At 41.3% G+C, this 23,781-nt stretch overlaps 1 protein-coding gene across 2 annotated transcripts in view; it reads right to left on the bottom strand.

The window, feature by feature from the left end:
- LOC132825934 (cip1-interacting zinc finger protein-like) overlaps nt 1–23,781 on the bottom strand; it is a 70,446-nt gene that overhangs the window by 36,200 nt on the left and 10,465 nt on the right. For both annotated transcript variants that reach the window (XM_060841586.1, XM_060841587.1), the window contains exons 3-6: nt 9,136–9,302; nt 6,764–6,875; nt 2,864–2,969; nt 371–459 (exon numbers count right to left, since the gene is read on the bottom strand). In XM_060841586.1, coding sequence (XP_060697569.1) covers nt 371–459; nt 2,864–2,969; nt 6,764–6,875; nt 9,136–9,302 — 474 coding nt within the window. The remainder of the gene's footprint in view (nt 1–370; nt 460–2,863; nt 2,970–6,763; nt 6,876–9,135; nt 9,303–23,781) is intronic.

Raw genomic sequence — 23,781 nt, 5'->3', positions numbered from 1 at the left:
ATGAGGAACTCCTGCAGAAATGTCTTGGAACTGAGATGATTGACCCCCCAACAAGCATAACTATTTTCCAATGTGTCAGGTGTGACTCCAACTAGTAGTCAGTTTGCCCCTTATTTCCTATGGATTCCAGTTTTGCTCGAGCTCCTTGATGCCACACTTGGTCAATTGTGGTCTTAATGTCAAGGGCTATCACTCTCACCTCACCTTTGGAATTCAACATATTTGTTCATGTTTGAACCAATGCTACAATGAGATTAGGTGGTGACCCTGGCAGAACCCAAACTGGGCAAGTTACAAATGTGTTGTATTATAGGCCTCTGACAATTAATATGGATTTTCCCTCTCACATCGACTCTGGAGCTTCACGTACCTTTGTCTCTGTCTTCTCCCTTCAGTTTGCTCTTGCTTGTAGCTGACTCCCCAGCATCAGAATGTTCAATGAGATTATCATCATTCTCACTGTTGAAAGAAGAATTCAACTTTGTTCAAAGTTAATTCAACAACAAATTCGGACACCAGTAGACCACTGACAGTAACCCCATATTTTGCTTCCATGCAACAATATCTAGACATGCCAGGCAATTACAAATCCAATCGCAAATGTGAGACTCAAAGAGTTCAAGTACACTTCCTTTTAAAGATGGGAGTGGGGGACTGTTTCACAAGATTCAAATAGAACATTTCAATAATGTTGACATATAAAGCTTGGCATATTCATCCCTAGTAGAAGCAAAAAACGAGGTGAGACAAAAAAAGAAAAATGCTTCATGCTCCTTCATTTTTACACTAGAGACAATTATAGACCAAGTTGTATTCACAAATTAGATTTGCTGTGGCTCAGCTGACTTTGTCATTCTTGCTAGGAGTCAAAAGGTCTGAGTTCAAATTGTATTCAAAGACCTGAACACACATAGTTCAGTTCAGTTCAGTACTGAGGGTGACCTGCACTATTAGAGTTGTTGACTTTTGGATGAAAAATTGAACAAAACCCCTATATTCCCTCTCAAATGATTGTAAAAGATCTCATGACATTGTTTTGAAAAGGAACAGGGACCTATCCCTCGTATCTTGGCCAACCTTTTAACCACTAAATCAGTATTTCTCTAACTTTTTCATGATGTTGTTAGAAACCAATTCTTTTCCTGTTCTCATGTTTGCATATCAATTTCTGTCTTGGTACACTTCTGTGAAGCACCTTGCAATATTTTACTCCTTTAAAAAGGTGCTAAATGCAAGTTGCTGATGTGGTTAAAGGACATGTTCTCGGAGATGTGGGTACAGCTCATCTTATCTACAAGCATATAAAGGTAATGAAAGATGACTAGAAACCATAATGTCATTTTTGTTTCAAACGTAATTCTACTTTCAGCAGAATTTATAAGCAATATTATAATAATTATTCTTTAAATCTGGTCATAAACATACATACTTTCATTATTTCATTCTTGGATTACAAATCTAAGAACAAGGTCATTAACACAAAGCTTAAACTGTGGGGCACAAACACACCCCTTTGAACACTTACAATTCTCGAAACTCTCAAATTGAACCGTTAACAAGCAAAACATTATCAGAGGACTGTCATCTTACTTCACAGGGTCACACAGATAGTCCCTTGTTTCCAAGATGTTAATCCTACACTTTGCAATTGGAGCAAAAGATAATTATTTTGGGTCTTTCAAATCACTTGAGGTCCTCAAGGAAGCTGTTTTACTCACAACTAATTGCAAGGTTCTAGGGCGACTTATAAAGGGCAGGCAATTGCTTGACCACTCTTGAATCTAAACAGAATGGTACAATGCTTGGAACACAATCATTCCTGGAAAAAGGTTTTGCATGAAAGTCGAACTGCTGAGATACAGATCACTTCATTTTTATTTAAATTTTAAAAGACACTTCAGTGAAAGAAGTCTCTGGAGTGTAGTTGAATAAATTCACCACTAACCCAAAGAGTGGAGTCTGGTTTCAGCAGTGCAGTTAAGATAATCACTTAGGCCCAGATTTTGACCACAACAAAAATCCTAAGTCTCCGATGAACCCACTTTTGCGAGGCGTAAGCCCTGATTCGTACGTGGTGGGGATCCCAATGCACATAACACCCGGGATAGGAAATGGGAATGCAACAGCTTTGTTCTCAAATGACAGTTGTTAGACTTGGACCGGCTGACATAGATAGTGTACAGAGAAAACAAATTAGGCCTGATTTTATGGAGAGAGGAAAGAGGAGAGTCAGGTGAAGATAAAAGTTTAGCACCTTTACAATAACCCCTGTGTACAGATTTATTAGAAAATATTTTAAGGAATATGGGCCACAGGCACGTATGTGGAATTGGGTTACAAATCAACATGATTTGGGCGGCACGGTGGCACAGTGGTTAGCACTGTTGCCTCACAGCATCAGAGACCCGGGTTCAGTTTCCGCCTCAGGTGACTGACTGTGTGGAGTTTGCACATTCTCCCCGTGTCTGCGTGGGTTTCCTCCGGGTGCTCCGGTTTCCTCCCACAGTCCAAAGATGTGCAGGTTAGGTGAACTGGCCATAGTGTTAGATGAAGGAGTAAATGTAAGAGAATGGGTCTGGGTGGGTTGCGCTTTGGTGGGTCGGTGTGGACTTGTTGGGCCGAAGGGCTTGTTTCCACACTGTAATTAATCTAATCTAAGTGAATGGCAAAACAGGTTAATATGGCTAAATGGCCAATTGCAGCTCCTATGATGCCCACTATTCATGTTTTCATCTGAAGAGTAGGCATTCCAGCCAGCCAGTGTACCAAGTGGTGTCTAAGTATGATAGTCCAGCATAAGATCATCACCTTAGGGACAGATCGAATAAACAGAAACAAACTGAAAATAAAAACTTGTTAATACCTCTCAAGTCTTCTCCTTTTTGCATCTGGTTCATCAGTTTGTGAAGAGTCTTCAGTTTTCGAAGATGCAAAGCCAGCTGCATCTTTTGCATTGGCAGGTTTATTGCCTGATCAGAACAAATTATTTCATTTAAAATACAACTGAGACTTGCTTACTCTATCAAATTAGTAGGATCTCAAAAAATGTTATCTCAACCATGTTATCATTGAGTACAGTCTGGCAGGGATGCCCAAGACCAAACTGAAACAAGGGAATAGGTGATGGTTCTATGTTAATTAAGGGATAACGGGGTGTGAACTCGATTGGGTGAATACAAAGAATAAGTAAATCAGTGTTGACGTTTTGTGATGCGTGCACATAAGAAAAATATATGTCTTGACTTTTTCAAACCAAAACTGAGCTTTTGGTATTTAACAATCAGCACTAATCTCCATAGCTCCTACATGTTGAGATGACATGCTTACAATTGTAGTAAAATAGTTTCAGATGCAACAACGAGTATGACAACTTCAAAATATAAATATGACGACAAGTGTAACGGTGAAACAGGAAATCAAATGTTAATGAATTCTATAATTTGGAGATGCTCTTGCTATTTAAGCCTGCTATTACACTGCAGACATTACAGTAGAACAGATTCAATAAAAGAGAGGGTAAAGCAAAGAGAAGTGAGGAGAAAGATCACTCTGGACTTAACCAATTTCTCATAACATTCTCAGAGGAATACTCCTCAAAAGAAATTATCAATGATATAAAATATTCATACATGCATGATGTTTGCAACACTTTGAAGAGACAAAAACTACAGGAGTTAGTAATTACCAACAAATTATAAGCTCAAAAGAATCACATCTCAGACACTAAATGCTTCATAAAATGCTTAAATATTCTAGACAGAGCTAAGAAATGCTAATGCAGTAACTACTTCGGGAGGTGATAAGATATATTAAGGCACAAGAATTACTCTGGGCAGTTCACCATCTTACAAAATAAAATGAGACTAAGCAGTCCAATAGTTCTTGCATGTTCAGCACTAAGCAATAATATACTCACCATGGACCGCAAACGTCATGTGAAAGAATGACGCACAAGAACAGCAATAGTGAACAAATCAACTCAAACAAAGTCAGTTAGCACTGAGCATGCACCCCATCCCTTTCCCAATTCTGACTGCATCCTCAAGAACATTAAACTGGAAAAGACACTGACAGTAGCATATTAAATAGGAATCTTCACTTGCAGAACCTTAATTTGAATGGATGAAATTGCAATTGGTCTTCACATAAAAGACATTAATGCATTTCAAACATAGTAAATAATTAAGGGGTAAAAGGGGGAGGAAATAAAGATCATAACTATCACTAGAAAAATAACTAACGGGGCCAAAAGCCAATAGGTCCTTATAGACTCACTGGCATGTACCTAGGATATTGAAGGAAGTAGATACAGAGATTGTGGATGCACTCATCTACCTTAGATTATGGAAAAGCCCCACCTGATTGGAAAACTGCCAAATTAACACCTTTATTCAAAAAAGGTAAGACAAAATAAAGTTGACTATAAGCCAGTTAGCTTAACATCTCTTATTGGGAAAAATGTTAGAGGCTATTACAAAGGACGTAATAGCAGAACATATCCTCGTCAGGTCCACACCCCCCACCAACCCAACCTCCACTCCCGGCACCTTCCCCTGCAACCGCAGGAAATGCAAAACTTGCGCCCACACTACCTCCCTTACTTCTCTCCAAGGCCCCAAGGGATCCTTCCATATCCGCCACAAATTCACCTGCACCTCCACACACATCATCTATTGCATCCGCTGCACCCGATGTGGCCTCCTCTATATTGGGGAGACGGGCCGCCTACTTGCATAACACTTCAGGGAACACCTCTGGGACGCCTGGACCAACCAACCCAACCACCCTGTGGCTCAACATTTTAACTCTCCCTCCCACTCCACCGAAGACATGCAGGTCCTTGGACTCCTCCATCACCAGAACATAACAACACGACGGTTGGAGGAAGAGTGCCTCATCTTCCGCCTGGGAACCCTCCAACCACAAGGGATGAACTCAGATTTCTCCAGTTTCCTCATTTCCCCTCCCCCCACCTTGTCTCAGTCGATTCCCTTGAACTCAGCACCGCCCTCCTTACCTGCAATCCTCTTCCTGACCTCTCCGCCCCCACCCCACTCCGGCCTATCACCCTCACCTTGACCTCCTTCCACCTATCACATCTCCATCGCCCCTCCCCCAAGTCCCTCCTCCCTACCTTTTATCTTAGCCTGCCTGGCACCCTCTCCTCATTCCTGATGAAGGGCTCTGGCCCGAAACGTCGAATTTCCTGTTCCTTGGATGCTGCCTGACCTGCTGTGCTTTAACCAGCAACACATTTTCAGCAAATACATAATATAGTCAAGCAGAGTCAGCTTGGCTTCACAAGGGGAAATAATGCCTGACAAATTTACCAGAATTGAAGAGATAACAAGCAGAATAAATACAGGGGAACCAAAAGATGTAAAATATTTGAAATCTGAAAGATTACCGCTTAATAAGATAACAGCCCATCATGTTGGGGTTAGTACACCAGCATGATTGAAGATTGGATAATTCTTTGGAATTAGAGTTGGCATAAGGGTGCATTTTTATTGTAGCTACTGGAATGTGATTGTAATTATTGGGGTCACAATTATTTACAACATATATTAATGACCTGAAATGAATGTACTCTAGGCAAGTTTGGATATATCACAAAAGTAGATAGGAAGTCAAGCGATGAGGATAACACCAAAGATCTGCAGAGAAATACAGAAGGGTTAAGTGAATGGGCAAAAACTTTGCAGATGGAACATAAGGTGGGGAACATGTGAGGCCATTCACTACAGTGGGAATAGAGGAGCTGTATATTATTTAATTGGAGAAAGACTGCAGAGAGCTGCAGAGGGACTTGGGAGCTACTGTGCATTAATCACAGAAAGCTGGCATAAAAATTCAGTAATAGTGGAGACAAATGGAATGTTGGCCTTTATTTTATTGGGAATGGAATATAAAAGTAGAAAGTACTGCTGAAACTGTAAAATGTACATGTTAGACCACACTTGAAATACTGTAAATAGATTTAACTCCTTTATTTAAGACTTGCACTGAAAACAGTCCAGAGACTGTTCACTAGATTCATCACAAATATAGAGGGATTTTCTCATGTGGAGAGGGACTTGAGTCAGTTGAACCTGAACTCATTGAAATTTAAAAGAATGAGAAGTGACTTTATTGAAACATTCAAGATTCTTAGAGGGCTGATTAGGTACATGTGCATTTCCCCTCAGCTTCTTGACCATCACCTCAGATTAAGGGTTTAGGATAGAGGTAAGGAAGAATTCCTTCTCTCGAGAGAGGCTGGACTGTTAAATATACTCAAGGCTGAGACAGATAAAACCTTAAACCAATAAGGCAATTGGGGAAAGCTCAGGTAAATGTAGTTGAGGATTATCAGATCATCCACAATTTCATTGGTTTACTTCTGCTCCTATGTCTTATAGTAAATACAACTGACTGTATTATATGAATGGACAAAAAAGACTAGCTAGTTTATCCAAGGTGTGCTATACTGGAACGATTTAATTCCACACACCATCAGCCCCATTCATCAGCAAGCAATCCCCTGCAAGGTATATGGATACCTATCCACATAAAATGAGCCACAACACCTAAACTATCTGAAATCCACCATAAACTTTGTAGGCATATTTATAGAAAAGACCAAGATTTTAGGTTAGCAAATATTCACAGCCAAAGACTTAGGAGAAAATATATTTGCTTTGTCTTTCTATTTCCCTTACAGTTCCAGGTTTTTGAATTACAAATGGTACTGTCATTTTTCTTAATTTTGTATACTTAGTACCTGCCGCTTCCTCGTTGATTTTATTAGCATCATGCTGTTCATCCATTTTTGCTCGGAATGGCTCTCTTGGTGGATAGCGGTCTCTTCTCATATCATGCATTCTCTTAAAATCCTGCATGAGAAAAAAAAATTTGAATTCAGCATAATAAAGTCAAGACCAAAACTAAACCATGGGCTCAGACATCATATAGAAACATTTTTCCACATGGAAGATGAAGCTGTAATAATAGCTCACCCAGGGACAATGTCGCTGGCTGACCTGACACATAAGAGTTCTGAACAGCAGACTGAGAAAGAAAAGGATTTTAATTGGAACCAAATAGCTCTCCAATCCCAAAGGTGCTAGTCTAATCATGCATTCACATGGCAATTAGAGTTGGTATCAAGACAGCAGTTTAGCAGTTAATATCTTCTCTCCAATGTTGCTTTTAATAAGCCTGTCAAGATGACAGCAGCTGGGTGAACAACCTCGCAATGGTAACACATTTGCAACCTGAATGCCTGACGGCGATACATTGTTTATGTTAACATCTGATAATAGAATGTGCCAAAAAGGGAGGTGGTGACATAATGGTATTGTCACTAATCTAGCAATTACAAAGCCACAGAGTGAAGTTTTGGTGAGATGGATTCAAATCCCACCATCGCAAATGGTGAAATTTGAATTCAATTAGATCTGAAAATAATTGCTAAAAAACAGCATGATGTAAAGATAACAATCTCTTCATCAATGTCAGCAAAACGAAGGAGCTGGTCATTGACTTCAGGAAGCAGGGTGCAGGGCACGCCTCTGTCTGTATCAATGGTGCTGAGGTGAAGATGGCCGACAGCGCCAAGTTCCTGGGAGTGACGATCACTAACAATCTATCCTGCTGCAGCCACATTGACTCTGCAGTCAAGAAAGCACAGCATCACCTCTACTTCCTCAGGAGGATAAGGAAATTCAGCATGTCCATAAAGACTCTTAGAAATTTTTATAGGCGCATCACAGAAAGTGTGCTATCCGGATACAACTGGCAACTGCTCTTCGAAGATTGAAGGAAACTATAGAGTTGAGAACATAGCCCAGCCCATCACACCAACCAGCCTTCTATCCATTGATTTCATCTATACTTGCTGCATTGAGAAAACAACCAAGATAATCAAAGACCCCTCCCACTCCAGTTATACTCTCTTCCACCCTCTACCATCAAGCAAAATACACAAATGTTTGTTTAGATATACAAAGAGATTTAAGAACAGCTTCTTCCCCAGTGTTATTAGACTTTTGAATCAACCTCTTTAATGATAATGTTGACCTTTCCTGGCAGCTATAACACTGTATCCTGCACTCTATTCTGTTCCCCTAATGCACCGTATAGTACCATCTGTCTGTAAAGCACGCAAGATAAGGCTTTTCACTGTACCTTGGTATGCGAAACAATAATAATAAATCAAATCAAACGTTCCATTTCCAATGATACTATGCACCTCTTACTCAGTCAGTGCCAACTGTGTATGGGGAGTAATATTGTCAAAGTTCAAACCAAAATCAAATATCAAAAGTTAGTCAAACAGGGGAAGGCCTGTTCAAAGTATTCTGCAGGGATGCAAAAATGTAAGTTTCATTAGCAGTGCAAATTACCCATTCCTACATATCCTTCTCCTTGAACCACAGCTGTGTGTGTGTGTGTGTGTGTGTGTGTGTGTGTGTGTGTGTGTGTGTGTGTGTGTGTGTGTGTGTGTGTAGGAAAGAAGAGGGGTGCTCCCATAATACTGTAAGGTAAATTTCAGGAAAGTGACCCAGTGTCAATGTAGGCACGGCGCTTTATGTACAAGTCGGGATGGAGATATGATTTGGAGAGACACTTGAGGTGATAATATATTCAAACACATCTACTGCATTTATTCTTCTGGACTGTGGAGCATATAATTTTTTTTGGGGTGAGGCAAGGACTGCATTTGAAAATATATTCCATATATTTTACAGAACACAACAGAGCTTACCTGTCTTTCATTCAGACATTTATGAAGACACATAGTCATATTTCTTCAGGCACTTGGTAATCCAACCTTTGCAATGGAAAAACAGTTTACATTGCTCCAGCTTAGTTCATTTCTTACAGAGACTGCCTGGAGATTATTCACTGCACTAACGTACTTGTTGAGAATCTTCTGTCTAGATTAGTATTATCCAAGGTAGTTAACTCTTTGGCCATTTATTTGGATACAAACCGAAGTTTTTGTATAGACAAAACAGTCACACTTTTATTAGTAAGTTTTCTTTGTCTGGACAATCTCCATTTCTTTCACATTAGCTAATTTAAATTCTATGCTGCAGCTTTCCCACTTGGAACATCTGATTCATGCCAATGAACTGAGATTCCTCTTACTTTGTTAAATCTTCGGTGATGTTGCTGGAACAATTGATTGCCAAATCTGATGCGAGGTGTCTGGAGCTGGATGCCAAGGGGAGGGGTGCCCAGAATTGATGCTCGGGGTCCTGGTGAGAAAAATGGCTGAAGACCTGGGGCAGTCATGCTGTAACCATGAAGACCACCTGTAAAATTTGATACTTTGAGAATCAGATTTAATAAACAGAATCCATTACAATGCTGTCTACCACATTAGATGTCGACACAATTCACATAGACTCTTAGCAAAACCTTAACAATTATAATTAAAAATAGAAAAAAAATTAACAAAGTTCTTTCCACTATAACTCTTAATGCAGAAAATGCATTTTGGTGAAAAAAAACCATACCTTAACAATAAAATTTGGAGGAATTGTGTTGGACTGGGGTGGACAAAGTTAAAAATCACACAACACCAGGTTATGGTCCAACAGGTTTATGTGGAAGCACTAGCTTTCAAAGCAGTGCATCTTCATCAGGTGCTTGTGGAACAGGACCATAAGATGCAGAATTTATAGCTGTAAATTCTGTGTCTTATGGTCCTGCTCCACAAGCACCTGATGAAGAAGCAGCACTTCGAAAGCTAGTGCTCCCAAATAAACCTGTGGACTATAATCTGGTGTTGTGTGATTTTTAAGTTTAACAATAAGAGTTAATAAGAATTAACAAAGACAGTTAAACTTATCTACAAATCAAAAAGGATTTAAACTAAACAGTTCTGAAGTATGTTCTTTTGATCAAGGCAACATGAAGGATGAAATAGATGCAAATCTACAGAACTATCCAATCAAATATGTCTAGTATCAAAAAAGTGTCAGGTAAAAATAAAATTGAGAAAATCTGAGGCTGGGGTTTGAAAAAGCAAAACGAATAATGAGAAAAGACTGGCAACTAGCAAATGAATAGCAAGAGGTGGGTAAAAGGAGTGTGGCTGATTAGGGCTGATTAAAAGTGGAGACAGGAGGCAAGTGTCAAACAAATACTCTGCATCTGTCTTTGCCAAAGAGAGAGATGCTACTCACTCCAATGCGACAGAGGAGGAAACTCAGTCACAAGATTGATAAGTGTGACATGGCAGATGTGTTGAATAGACTGTTGACAATGTATCAGGACCAGATGAGAATGATATCTGGTCAGAGGCTCAGTGTGGACTGGTTGGGCCGAAGGGCTTGCTTCCACACTGTAGGGAATCTAATCTAATCTCATATCAAGGATTTTGAATGAGTAGAAATTGCAGGGAACTGGCTAGACCTAGAGGAGATGCCAGAAGACTGGAAGATTGCAAATACCTGTATTATAGTCTTGCTCAAGAAAGGTTGTAATGATTAGCCCAGTAATCACAGACCGATCAATTTAACTTCAGTGGGGGGGGGATATTTCTGGAGACAATTATTTGGGATAGAATTACTAGTTACATGGAAAGAGGTGGTTGATTAATAAGAGTCATCCTGGATTTCTAAGGGGAAATCACATTCATCTAACTTGCTGGAACTTTCTGAAGCAGTAACAAAAAGCTCAATGAGGGTATTGCTGCTGATGTAATGTACATGGATTTCCAGAAGACATTTGAAATGGTACCATACAACAGACCTGTGAGGAAAGTTATAGGTCATGGAACAAAAGGGAAGGGAACAACATGGATACAAAACAAACTGAGTGAGCAGGAAACAGAGTAACGACCAATAGATATTTTTGAGGCTGGAGGAAGATTTGTAGCACAATTCCCATGGGATTGATTTTAGGATCTTTGCTCTTCCTGATATACACTAATAACCTCAACCTTGGTATGCTGGGGACAATTTTAAAATTTGCATTTAACAAAACTTGGTAGATACTTAAACCATCAGGAGGGTAGTTTAGAATTCCAGAAGAAACAAAGACAATTTCTTGGAATGGGCATAGTTGGTGGATGAGTTTCAATGCAAAGACGCATGAAGTGATGAATTTTGGTAGGAAAAACATTGAAAGACAATATAAAATAGGAGGTCCAATTCTAAAGGGTAACGCAGAAGCAGAGAGACTAGGATGGAAATACGCACATCACTGAAAGCGACAGGAGAGGTAGAGAGCGCAGTAAGGAAAGCATGTGTGCCCTCAGCTTTATTAACAGGGGTGTAAAGTACAATGTTAAATTTCTTTGTGACACTTGTTGGACTTCAACTTGAGTACATAAAATAGGAAGCACATGTGTAATGTTTAAAGATTACATGAGAATATCTCCCTGGACATTAATGTAATATTATGGGTTAAACTTCAGTCTTTTGAGTGGGGACGACCATCATGAAAGACTGTGGATGACCACCCATTGTAATTCACACTTCATTTAGACAGTCATTTGCTAATACTCTCTTGCTATTGGCAAGTTAAACTATCATTCAATCTCTTTCATTCAGAAATGCTTTCTGGCCAGAGTTAAGTGGCACCTGCATTGTCTTGGGAAATCACTGAGTCAGGAAATTGTCTACATAATGATTCACAGGATTGGAGCATTAGCATTTGCATTATCTCAGAGGATGATCTCATCCTACTATGGTACCTGGGGTAACATGACTGTGAGTAACTCACGGTTGTCTTGAGTAGCATGTAACTGTGGGGAAGACCTATAAAAGGGGATGTGTTTTCTTTGTTCAGGGCCTCACGCGCCTGCAAGGAGGGTCACCTAGCATGTCCAAGCTTTAATAAACTTTAATTGTTTGCAGAAGTTGGTGTGTGTAAATTGTATCTTGGATGCAAAACCTCGAGAAAAGCACCTAACATATGGTGACAGCAGTGGGATCCCAAAATACACAGAGCTTCCAGGTGAACTGAATAAGCAATTGTCTGAGTGTTGGTTGTGTGAGGCGGATGGGCCCACAAGGTAAGCTTCACCTTGATTTCTCTCTAAATCTACCACTCAGATGACCCCCTCATCTCCTAGGAACCTTTGAGGTAACTCGCACACTTGCACAGAGTCACTTTGCGCGAAGCTGGATTTTAAGAGAGTTTTAAAAAGGGGTAAATTAGGGTTAGAGTCCCCATAGTTAAATCGGGGTTAAGAGTCCCAGGGGTGAATCAGGGTTAGAGCCCCAGACCTAAAAAGCGGTTAGAGTCCCCAGGTAAAAAGTTTAAAGTCCTCTAGGGAAAAAGGAGCTTAACATCCTCCAGGGAAGGAGTTTAAAATCCTCTAGTGGCGAAATTTGAGGCAGAGTAAAATAAAGTTAGAATTTGGTACTTCTTAAAATTGTTGACTTTGTCCCCCAAGCCTCCCATTACAAGTATTCTGAGACAACAGGGCATCACTGGGAGAAGGGGAAGAAAGTGGAGCCAGTCCACTCTGGTCCCAACAGTAAGATGCATTGACTGCTGGGGAAGCTTTGTCTGAGTTTTTGTGCTGTGAACCTGACTCTGCAAGTCTTTGTTCTGGGGGAAGAGTGGCTTGGACTGCAATGCAGTGTGCTCCACTGCGAAGCTTTTCTCTTTATGGGTATGATTTTGTCGTGGTTCTGTTCGCCGAGCTGGAAGTTTTTGTTGCAAACATTTCGTCCCCTGGCTAGGAGACATCATCAGTGCTCTGGAGCCTCCTGCGAAGCGCTTCTTTGATGTTTCTTCCGGCATTTATAGTGGTCTCTCCTTGCCGCTTCCGGGTGTCAGTTTCAGCTGTCCACTGTAGTGATTGGTATATTGGGTCCAGGTCGATGTGTCTGTTGATGGGAGTTTGTGGATGAATGCCATGCCTCTAGGAATTCCCTGGCTGTTCTCTGTCTGGCTTGCCCTATGATAGTAGTGTTTTCCCAGTCGAATTCATGTTGCTTGTTGTCTGAGTGTGTGGCTACTAGGGATAGCTGGTCGCATCGTTTAGTGGCTAGTTGGTGTTCATGTATGCGGATTGTTAGCTGTCTTCCTGTTTGTCCTATATAGTGTTTTGTGCAGTCCTTGCATGGTATTTTATAAACTACATTAGTTTTGCTCATGTTGGGTATTGGGTATGATTTTGTTGTGAAGGTACGATTGGTCTTTCTTTCCTTCACGGTCTCATCTGGTAGTGGGGTGGCGTTCCTCGGTCCTGTTTCCACTGAAGTGAGGATGTTTTAGTGACCTTTTTGTGTTCACGTGCCAGGCGCTGTGGATTTCACAGAACTTTGGGAATCTTGGACTAATGACCGTGTGTTTTTTTTTTGAGCTGTGGCGGTTGATTTGGAGTCTGTGGAAGTGATTTTATTTTTGTCCGATTCTGATGTGGATCTTTTGGGGCCACCTCCTCATCTTTATGACTCCTCCTTTTCTACTTCATGACCGGGTGAACTGAAGGGGTTCTCAAATGTGAGTGTTTTTGTCCCGTATTAAAATGAGAAGAATTCTGACCAGAGGCTCTTTTGAGAGAAAAAAAAATCGAGAAACGCTGAAATTAAGGTTGTACCAGTACTTGAGTCGAGGAGGGGAAGTTTCAATATAAATTGTGCTATACGGAGAGTGTTCAATATTTAAATATTTTAGTTTGTTAAAATACTGGTTCAGAAAATCCTTTTAAGTAACTGTTTTACTTTATTGAATCAGTAACTGAATTCAATGCATTTTGTGAGCTGTGTAATAATACACAGATTTTGTTTCTACATTGAAATTGTATAACATTATGTACTTGCTAAAATTATCAAACTTGTAACTTTAAGCCCCAGTTTGTTTGAAATTCTACAATGCCTGTTACAAAGAAGAGTTGGGTCAGTGATCATGCTTTAGCCAGATGAAAGCATTATATTAAAAAATCTTTGCTGCTGTGTTTTTAATGTAGAGTGTTTACAAAAAGAAGAGTGCATTTTTAGTTTGATGTTTCGTTAAGATTTTAGAGAATATTAGAACTCGAGGCTGAGCTGTTTAAATTCTGCTAATTATTAAGGTTTCATTGGCCCCCTTCATATTGCAAACTCTAAGAATGTTGATCTCTTCCAAAGTTGCCACTGTAATTCCGACTGTTTTATTTGGGAATTTTCTATTGGAGAACATATTTTAATATATTCTGCATTTGTTTCCCGCAAATATTTGAGATTTAAATCTGAACTGAAACTGCCTCTTAAATGGCCAAAGCACAGGAAGCAGGTTATTGATTTCTTGCTGTTTTAGATTTTAGAAATGCTTTTCCAGGCAGCTTTCACATTAACCAAGTATTAATTTGTTTAAGCAAAATATTTTTTGAATAATTTGAAGGGGGTCCCGAGGGTTTGATTTTAGGACCACTGACAGTTGTTTAGAAATAACTGAATTGTTTAGGCAGTACAATTAAGAAGCTTATGGATTGTATAAAACTTGATAATGTCAAATAATGAACACACTTCAAGAATTCAAAGAAGGTTTAAGTAGGCAGACACAATTTAGTGTAGTTAAAGGTGTGACTGTCTTCATACTGTTAACCACCTTGGCAAGGAAGGAATGAGAGAGGAAATACAAAAATACTTTCAGCAGCTAACATCTTCTTGAGAGTTTCTCCAGTCAGAGGTAAAGCATGCCTTCGGACCACTCCCCACCCTTCCACATCCTGATCCAAAGGATCAATCAGCTTCCCGGTCATGAGCATGAAAAGTGAAGAAGCTAACAATGTTTTTTGTCAGTAGCCTTCCTACGGACATTGACCTTGTCTTTTGAGCATTTAAATGACATGAAGGTTCACTGATCAAATGAACATCACAACAGCCATATGGCTTTGTTACATTTAACAGCAGAGTGGGAGAAGAGCAGCAAAGAATGCTGCGTTCACCTACGCTGCTGCTGCAGCTGCTTCACTGCATGCTCAGATGCACTGGTATCCTCCATCTGAAGCATCTCTACAAGGAGACCAGTTTTGTTAAATATTTAATTGCCCTTACCCAAGAATTCAGATTTCTCCATGGAGTAATGCAGAAGGGCAGAATGAATTTTGTTTTCAGGTTGGACTTTATTGAAGGAGACTTTGGAGAACTGGCTCGATTCCACTTGGCTTGGAGAGAATGGATTGCTACGGGTCCCATTTCAAACTGTTTTGGAAAATGTAGGGGGTGATGGATTCTCAGGGGAACGTAGCACCAACAGCCAAGTTTCTGGTATTGAGACTGGCTCTAATACAACGACGGGTACGTCGGCTTCCAAGAGATCAATTATGTTAGGGAATTCTGTAGTCAGAGGTACAGACAGACATTTCTGTGGCTAGAAGAGTAAAAGTAGAATGGTGTGTTGCTTCCCTGGTGCCAGGATCAAGGATGTCTCAGAGAGGGTGCAGAATGTTCTCACAGGGGAGAGGGGCCAGCAGGACGTCATTGTCCACATTGGAACAGGTTGAAACTCTGAAGGGAGATTACACAGAGTTAGGCAGAAATTTAAAAAGGAGGTCCTCAAGGGTAGTAATATCTGGATTACTCCCAGTGCTACTAGCTAGTGAGGGCAGGAATAAGAGGATAGAGCAGATGAATGCACGGCTGAGGAGCTGGTGTATGGGAGAAGGATTCACATTTTTGGATCATTGGGATCTCTTTTGGGGTAGAAGCGACCAGTACAATTGGAAGTGGACTAATATACTGGCAGGGAGATTTGCTAGAACTGCTTGGGAAGATTTAAACTAGTAAGGTAGGGGGATGGGACCCAGGGAGATAGTGAGGAAAGAGATCGATCTGACTCGGGTACAGCCGAGAACAGAAGTGAGTCAAACAGTCAGGGCAGGCAGGGACAAGGTAGGCCTAATAAATTAAACTGCATTTATTTCAATGCAAGGAGTCTAACAGGGAAGGCAAATGAACTCAGGGCATGGTTAGGAACATGGGACTGGGATATCATAGCAATTGCGGAAACATGGTTCAGGGATGGGCAGAACTGGCAGCTTAATGTTCCAGGATACAAATGCTACAGGAAAAATAGAAAGGGAGGCAAGAGAAGAGGGGGAATGGCATTTTTGATAAGGCATAGCATTACAGCTGTGCTGAGGGAGGATATTCCCGGAAATACATCCAGGGAAGTTATTTGGGTGGAACTGAGAAATAAGAAAGGGATGATCACATTTTTGGAATTGTATTATAGACCCCCCCCAATAGTCAGAGGGAAATTGAGAAACAAACTTGTAAGGAGATCTGAGCTGTCTGTAAGAAGACCTCAGTTATCTGTAAGAGTAATAGGGTAGTTACAGTAGGGGATTTTAACTTCCCAAACATCGACTGGGATTGCCATCGTGTTAAAGGTTTAGATGGAGAGGAATTTCTTAAGTGTGTACAAGACAATTTTCTGATTCAGTATGTGGATGTACCTACTAGAGAAGGTGCAAAACTTGACCTACTCTTGGGAAATAAGACAGGTGACTGAGGTGTCAGTGGGGAAGCACTTTGGGGCCAGCAACCATAATTCTATTTGTTTTAAAATAGTGATGGAAAAGGATAGACCAGATCTAAAAGTTGAAGTTCTAAATTGGAGAAAGGCCAATTTTGACGGTATTAGGCAAGAACTTTCGAAAGCTGATTGGAGTCAGATGCTCGCAGGTAAAGAGACGGCTGGAAAATGGGAAGCCTTCAGAAATAAGATAACAAGAATCCAGAAAAAAGCATATTCCTGTCAGGGTGAAAGGAAAGGCTGGTAGGTATAGGGAATGCTGGATGACTAAAGAAATTGAGGGTTTGGTTAAGAAAAAGAAGGAAGCATATGTCAGGTACAGACAGGCTAGATCGAGTGAATCCTTAGAAGAGTAGAAAGAAAGTAGGAGTATACTAAAGAGGGAAATCAGGAGGGCAAAATGGGGACATGAGATAGCTTTGGCAAATAGAATTAAGGAGAATCCAAAGGGTTTTTACAAATATATTAAGGGCAAAAGAGTAACCAGGGAGAGAATAGGGCACCTCAAAGATCAGCAAGGTGGCCTTTGTGTGGAGCCACAGAAAATAGGGGAGATACTAAGTGAATATTTTGCATCAGTATTTACTGTGGAAAAGGATATGGAAGATATAGACTGTAGGGAAATAGATGGTGACATCTTGCAAAATGTCCAGATTACAGAGGAGGAAGTGCTGGATGTCTTGAAACGGTTAAAAGGTGGATAAATCCCCAGGACCTCATCAGATGTACCCGAGAACTCTGTGGGAAGCTAGAGAAGTGATTGCTGGGCCTCTTGCTGAGATATTTGTATCATCGATAGTCACAGGTGAGGTGCAGGAAGACTGGAGGTTGGCAAATGTGGTGCCACGGTTTAAGAAGGGCAGTAAAGACAAGCCAGGAAACTATAGACCGGTGAGCCTGACCTCGGTGGTGGGCAAGTTGGTGAAGGGAATCCTGAGGGACAGGATGTACATGTATTTGAAAAGGCAAGGACTGATTCGGGATAGTCAACACGGCTTTGCGTGTGGGAAATCATGTCTCACAAACCTGGGTTGAGTTTTTTGAAGAAGTAATGAAGAGGATTGATGAGGGCAGAGCAGTAGATGTGATCTATATGGACTTCGGTAAGGTGTTCGACAAGGTTCCCCATGGGAGACTGATTCAAAGTTTGTGAGAAGATTTGTAGCTCGGGTGCTTGGTGTTGTGGTTCTGTTTGCTGAGCTGGGAATTTGTGTTGCAGATGTTTCCTCCCCTGTCTAGGTTCTATCAACAAACACATTGACCTGGACCCAATATACCGGCCACTGCAGCAGACAGCTGGAACTGATAACTGGAAGCGGCAGAGACAAACCACTATAAATGCGAGAGGAAACACCACAGAAGTGCTTCACAGGAGGCTCCCAAGCACTGAGGATGTCACCTAGAGAGGAGACTGATTAGCAAGCTTAGATCTCATGGAATACAGGGAGAACTAGCCATTTGGATACAGAACTGGCTCAAAGGTAGAAGACAGGGGGTGGTGGTGGAGGGTTGTTTTTCAGACTGGAGGCCTGTGACCAGTGGAGTGCCACAAGGATCGGTGCTGGGCCCTCTACTTTTTGTCATTTACATAAGTGATTTGGATGCGAGCATAAGAGGTACAGTTAGTAAGTTTGCAGATGACACCAAAATTGGAGGTGTAGTGGACAGCAATGAGGGTCACCTCAGATTACAACAGGATCTGGACCAGATGGGCCAATGGGCTGAGAAGTGGTAGATGGAGTTTAATTCAGATATATGCGAGGTGCTGCATTTTGGGAAAGCAAATCTTAGCAGGACTTATACACTTAATGGTAAGGTCCTAGGGAGTGTTGCTGAACAAAGAGACCTTGGAGTGCATGTTCATAGCTCCTTGTAAGGTAGGTAGGATAGTGAAGGCGGCGTTTGGTATGCTTTCCTTTATTGGTCAGAGTATTGAGTACAGGAGTTGGGAGGTCATGTTGCGGCTGTACAGGACATTAGTTAGGCAACTTTTGGAATATTGCATGCAATTCTGGTCTCCTTCTTATCTGAAAGATGTTGTGAAACTTGAAAGGGTTCAGAAAAGATTTACAAGGATGTTGCCAGGGTTGGAGGATCTGAGCTACAGGGAGAGGCTGAACAGTCTGGGACTGTTTTCCCTGGAGTGTCGGAGGCTGAGGGGTGACCTTATAGAGGTTTACAAAATTGAGGGGCATGGATAGGATAAATAGACAAAGTCTTTTCTCTGGGGTCGGGGAGTCCAGAACTAGAGGGCATAAGTTTAGGGTGAGAGGGGAAAGATATAAAAGAGACCTAAGGGGTTTTCATGCAGAGGGTGGTATGTGTATAGAATGAGCTGCCAGAGGATGTGGTGGAGGCTGGTACAATTGCAACATTTAAGAGGCATTTAGATGGGTATGTGAATAGGAAAGGTTTGGAGGGATATGGGCCGGGTGCTGGCAGGTGGGACTAGATTGGGTTGGGATATCTGGTTAGCATGGACGGGTTAGACCATGTTTCCATGTTGTACATCTCTATGACTCTATGACTGTGGATTTAAGATATTTACTGATGAACTTTTTCCCCACGTGGGAACATTCTTCAAATTCTATTTACTGCATGGACTAGTAATTTTTTGTTGTTATACTCATTGCATGTTGTGTATCAATAACTTGCGTAAATACTGGCAGTAAGATTCTTGTGAAAGATAGCAGTCCCATCTAGATAGTTATCATGGAATGATAAATGGGAGAAATGTAATGTTAAAAGATTAAATGGGAATCTCTCTCTGGACATTAATGTAATATTAAGGGTTAAACTGCATTGTTTTTGGATGGGGATGATGATCACGAAAGAATGCGAATGACCATCCATTCTAATTCACACTTCATTTAGACAGTCATTTGCTCCTAGTGCCCTGCTATTGGCAAGTTAAACTATCAATCTCTTTCATTTAGAAATGTTTTCTGGCCAGTTATGGCGCACCTGTATTGTCTTGGGGAAATCACTAAGTCAGGAAATTGTCTGCATAATGATTCCCCAGGATTAGGGTATTAGCATATGCATTATCTGCGAAGATGATCTCATCCTGCCATTGTACCTGGGGTAACAGGTGACTGTGAGTAACTAGGGGTTATCTTGAGTGGCATGTGACTGTGGGCAAGTGTCCACAGCATCAGAGACCTGCCCAAATGACCTGTATAAAGGGGACGTGTTTTCTTTGTTTAGGGCCTCATTTTGACTCGACCTGCATGACTGCACGGATGGTTAAAGGTGTGCGTGTGTGGGAGAGCGTGGGCACAGTGACTCAGTGGTTAGCACTGCTGCCTCACAGCACCAGGGTCCCAGGTTCGATTCCAGCCTCGGGCGACTGTCTGTGTGGAGTTTGAACATTCTGCCCGTGCCTGCGTGGGTTTTCTCCGGGTGCTCCGGTTTCCTCCCACAGTCCAAAAATGTGCAGGTCAGGTGAGTTGGCCATGCTAAATTGCCCATAGTGTTAGGTACATTAGTCGGAGGGAAGTGGGTCTGGGTGGGTACTCTTCGGAGAGTCATTGTGGACTGTTTCGACCAAAGGGCCTGTTTCCACACTGTAGGGAATCTAATCAAAGAAGTGCAAACTGCATCTCATGGGTGAAACCTTCAGAAAAGAACCTAACATACGAATGCATTGGAGAATGCAGAAGCAGTTTACAAGATTGGGATGAGGAACTTCAGTAATGAGGATAGATTGAAGACGTAGGGCCTGTTTCCTTGGACAAAAGGCAGCCAACTGGGGATATACTAAATGGTTTTCAAAATCATGAGCAGGCTAGATACAAGTCGATATGGAGAAACTGTTCCCACTGATGAAAGAAATGAGGAAATAGATTTAAAGGGAGCTGCAAAAGAAGCAAGACGAAAACGAGGAATAACTGAGTAGTTGGGCATGGAATGCACTGCTTGGAAATGTGGTAGATTCTTCTGAGGCATTCAAGAGAGTATTGGATGATTTATTTCAATTACAGTCATAGAGATGTACAGCATGGAAACAGACCCTTCAGTCCAACCTATCCATGCCGACCAGATATCCCAACCCAATCTAATCCACCTGCCAGTACCCGGCCCATATCCCTCCAAACCCTTCCTATTCATATATCCATCCAAATGCCTCTTAAATGATGCAATTGTATCAGCCTCCACCACTTCCTCTAGCAGCTCATTCCATACATGTACCACTCTCTGTGTGAAAACGTTGACCCATAGGTGTCTTTTATATCTTTCCCCTCTCACCCTAAATCTATGCCCTCTAGACCTGGACTCCCCGACTCCAGGGAAAAGACTTTGTCTATTTATTCTATCCATGCCCCTCATAATTTTGTAAACCTCTATTAGGTCACCACGCAGCCTCCGACACTCCAGGGAAAACAGCCCCAGACTGTTCAGCCTCTCCCTGTAGCTCAGATCCTCCAACCCTGGCAACATCCTTGTAAATCTTTTCTGAACCCTTTCAAGTTTCACAACATCTTTCCGATAGGAAGGAGACCAGAATTGCATGCAATATTCCAAAAGTTGCCTAACTAATGTCCTGTACAGCCGCAACATGACCTCCCAACTCCTGTACTCAATACTCTGTCCAATAAAGGAAAGCATATCAAACGCCGCCTTCACTATCCTACCTACCTTTCAAGGAGCTATGAACATGCACTCCAAGGTCTCTTTGTTCAGCAACACCCCCTAGGACCTTACCATTAAGTGTATAAGTCCTGCTAAGATTTGCTTTCCCAAAATGCAGCACCTCACATTTATCTGAATTAAACTCCATCTGCCACTTCTCAGCCCATTGGCCCATCTGGTTCAGATCCTATTGTAATCTGAGGTGACCCTCTTCGCTGTCCACTACACCTCCAATTTTGGTGTCATCTGCAAACTTACTAACTGTACCTCTAATGCTCGCATCCAAATTACTTATGTAAATGACAAAAAGTAGAGGGCCCAGCACCGATCCTTGTCGCACTCCACTAGTCACAGGCCTCCAGTCTGAAAAACAACCCTCCACTACCACCCTCTATCTTCTACCTTTGAGCCAGTTCTGTCTCCAAATGGCTAGTTCTCCCTGTATTCCATGAGATCTAACCTTGCTAATCAGTCATCCATGGGGAACCCTATAACCTTTGTTGCAACTTGCTTTGGTGCTGGCAGAAAAATTAACATGATCATTCTAAACAGCATGAATTTCAAAATTGACTGCAATCACAACAATGCGAGGTCCCAGTGAGTCAAGCAAATCAGGATGTTCAGATACAGTAAAAAGATCACCATTAAGCTGTATGTGCTGTAACCATTCCCTTTTCTAAAACACGTGCATGATCACACTTGAATTATTATATTCATTCCTGATTATCACATTACAATCAGTTCTGATATAATATGATATCTTGCAATCTTGCATTATAAGAAAAGCGCGCAATAGCTGCACAATTTAAACAAATGGGACCAGAATCACACTATAGCCAATGGAGGTCAGGAATATTTGCATTCTACAAATAAGTCTAAATTTGTCAAACGGGTTAAAGCCAAATTGTGTTGAGGAAACACAAATTATAGCAAAATCCGACTGTGCAAAGCAAAAACCGCTATTAAAAGTAAAGTCGCCATAGTTCTAGAGTGCTCTCTCTTTAGAGACAAACAACTGGCTATGGTTTAACCTGTGGGGCACCAGACCTCAGACAAGGGGAAGAGGTTGAGAAAGAAGATCTTCCATGTTGTGAGAATTGAACCCGTGCTATTGGTATCACTCTGCATTGCAAATAGGATGTCCGGCAAACTGAACTAAGCAGTGCCCTATTAAATGCACACAGCTGGCAGCAACCAGAATGATAGAAAAGGAGGCAGGCTTAAATTGTGAGGAGTAAATTGGGCGGATTATCATTAAAAGAAAACACTTAAAGACGACCTGATTGTTGTTTCTAGGGTTCCAAAGGACTAGAAAATGTTGACTGAAACAATAATTTTGAACAACTTTGTCAGAGTTTATGAAGGGCTTTAGCAGGTATATGTGAAGAAATTTTTCATTTGCAGGATGATCAGTAACCATAGACACAATTTATAGTGATTGGTACAAGAATCGATGGTAATAGGAGATAACATCTTTTTGTTCCACACAGTGAGATGTTGTATATTAGAAAGGATGGCAGAAGAAGATTTAATAATAACAATCGAAAGAGATTGGCAAAATGTTTGAAAGGAAAAATCGCCAGGAGTGAAACTAGTTAGAGAGCTGTACCAAACTGTACCACTGTTCAAGTGGGCTCTTCTGGGTGAATCATATGGCTTACAACTAATTCACCCATGTCCACCTTGAGATAAACAGGTAACTTTGTACCATTCACTCCCAAAGCTCTTTGATTTGAAGATGGGGAGAGGGTTGAGGGGGAGATGATTTTGGGTTGGGGGGGGGGGGGGGGGGCGCGGAGAATTGTCGTCCAGTTCCCCCCACCCCCAACCAGTTGAAGCAAGACACTCAGAGACACCATACAGTTTTACTTCATTTTATTCCGGGCCCTGGAGGGAGACAGAACGATCGCCCATGTGCACAGAGACATGAGTTCACAGTCTTCTCTGGAACAGCAGATTCTTAAATTATATAGTCACTTGCAGGGAGGAGCATCCAGATAAGGCTACATGCGTATTAATTGGATGACCATTATAATCAATGAATATCAATAGCAGAGACCAAGCCCTTTACTGTTATACAATGGATGTTTTTAACCTTGTTAAATGGATTCATACGATGGATACTTTTCCTCTTGTTAGCTGACCTTACGCACTGAATGCTTCCAATATTGTTAAATGGCCCTACAGAATGACTGTTTTTCCACCTTGTTAACCCATTACCCTTGCCTCCAGCATCCCATTGTTAACTGCAAGTTCTTATCCGATCTGAGTCTGGCTCAGCTGAACCTCTTGTTTCACAAAACTCAGAACTTAACTCTTTCCCTGCCTGCTTATACCCTACACATATTCTCATTCCTTCCCTATGTCATTTCATGATAACCACCTAGATTGCACTACTACCTTTCATCAGACTCTGACAGCCAGTGTTTAAGCAAGTTATTGACACACAGCATACAATAACTATAAACAACAAAAATTACTAGTCCTTTACAGTAATTAGAGTTTGAAGAATCATCCCACATGAAAAACAAATTTACCAGTAAGGTTCTTAAATCCACAGTCCTTAGTGACTACTCCATCCCCTCTAAGTCGAGAGGAAATGAGCCAGTTCTCAAAATCTCATTTAGTAAAGTCCAACCTGAAAACAAAATTCATTCTGTCACTCCTCGGAGAAAT

The sequence above is a fragment of the Hemiscyllium ocellatum genome, chromosome 21 (genome assembly GCF_020745735.1).
Source record: "Hemiscyllium ocellatum isolate sHemOce1 chromosome 21, sHemOce1.pat.X.cur, whole genome shotgun sequence".
Lineage (NCBI taxonomy): Eukaryota > Metazoa > Chordata > Chondrichthyes > Orectolobiformes > Hemiscylliidae > Hemiscyllium > Hemiscyllium ocellatum.
This window is presented reverse-complemented; position numbering and strand designations above follow the sequence as displayed.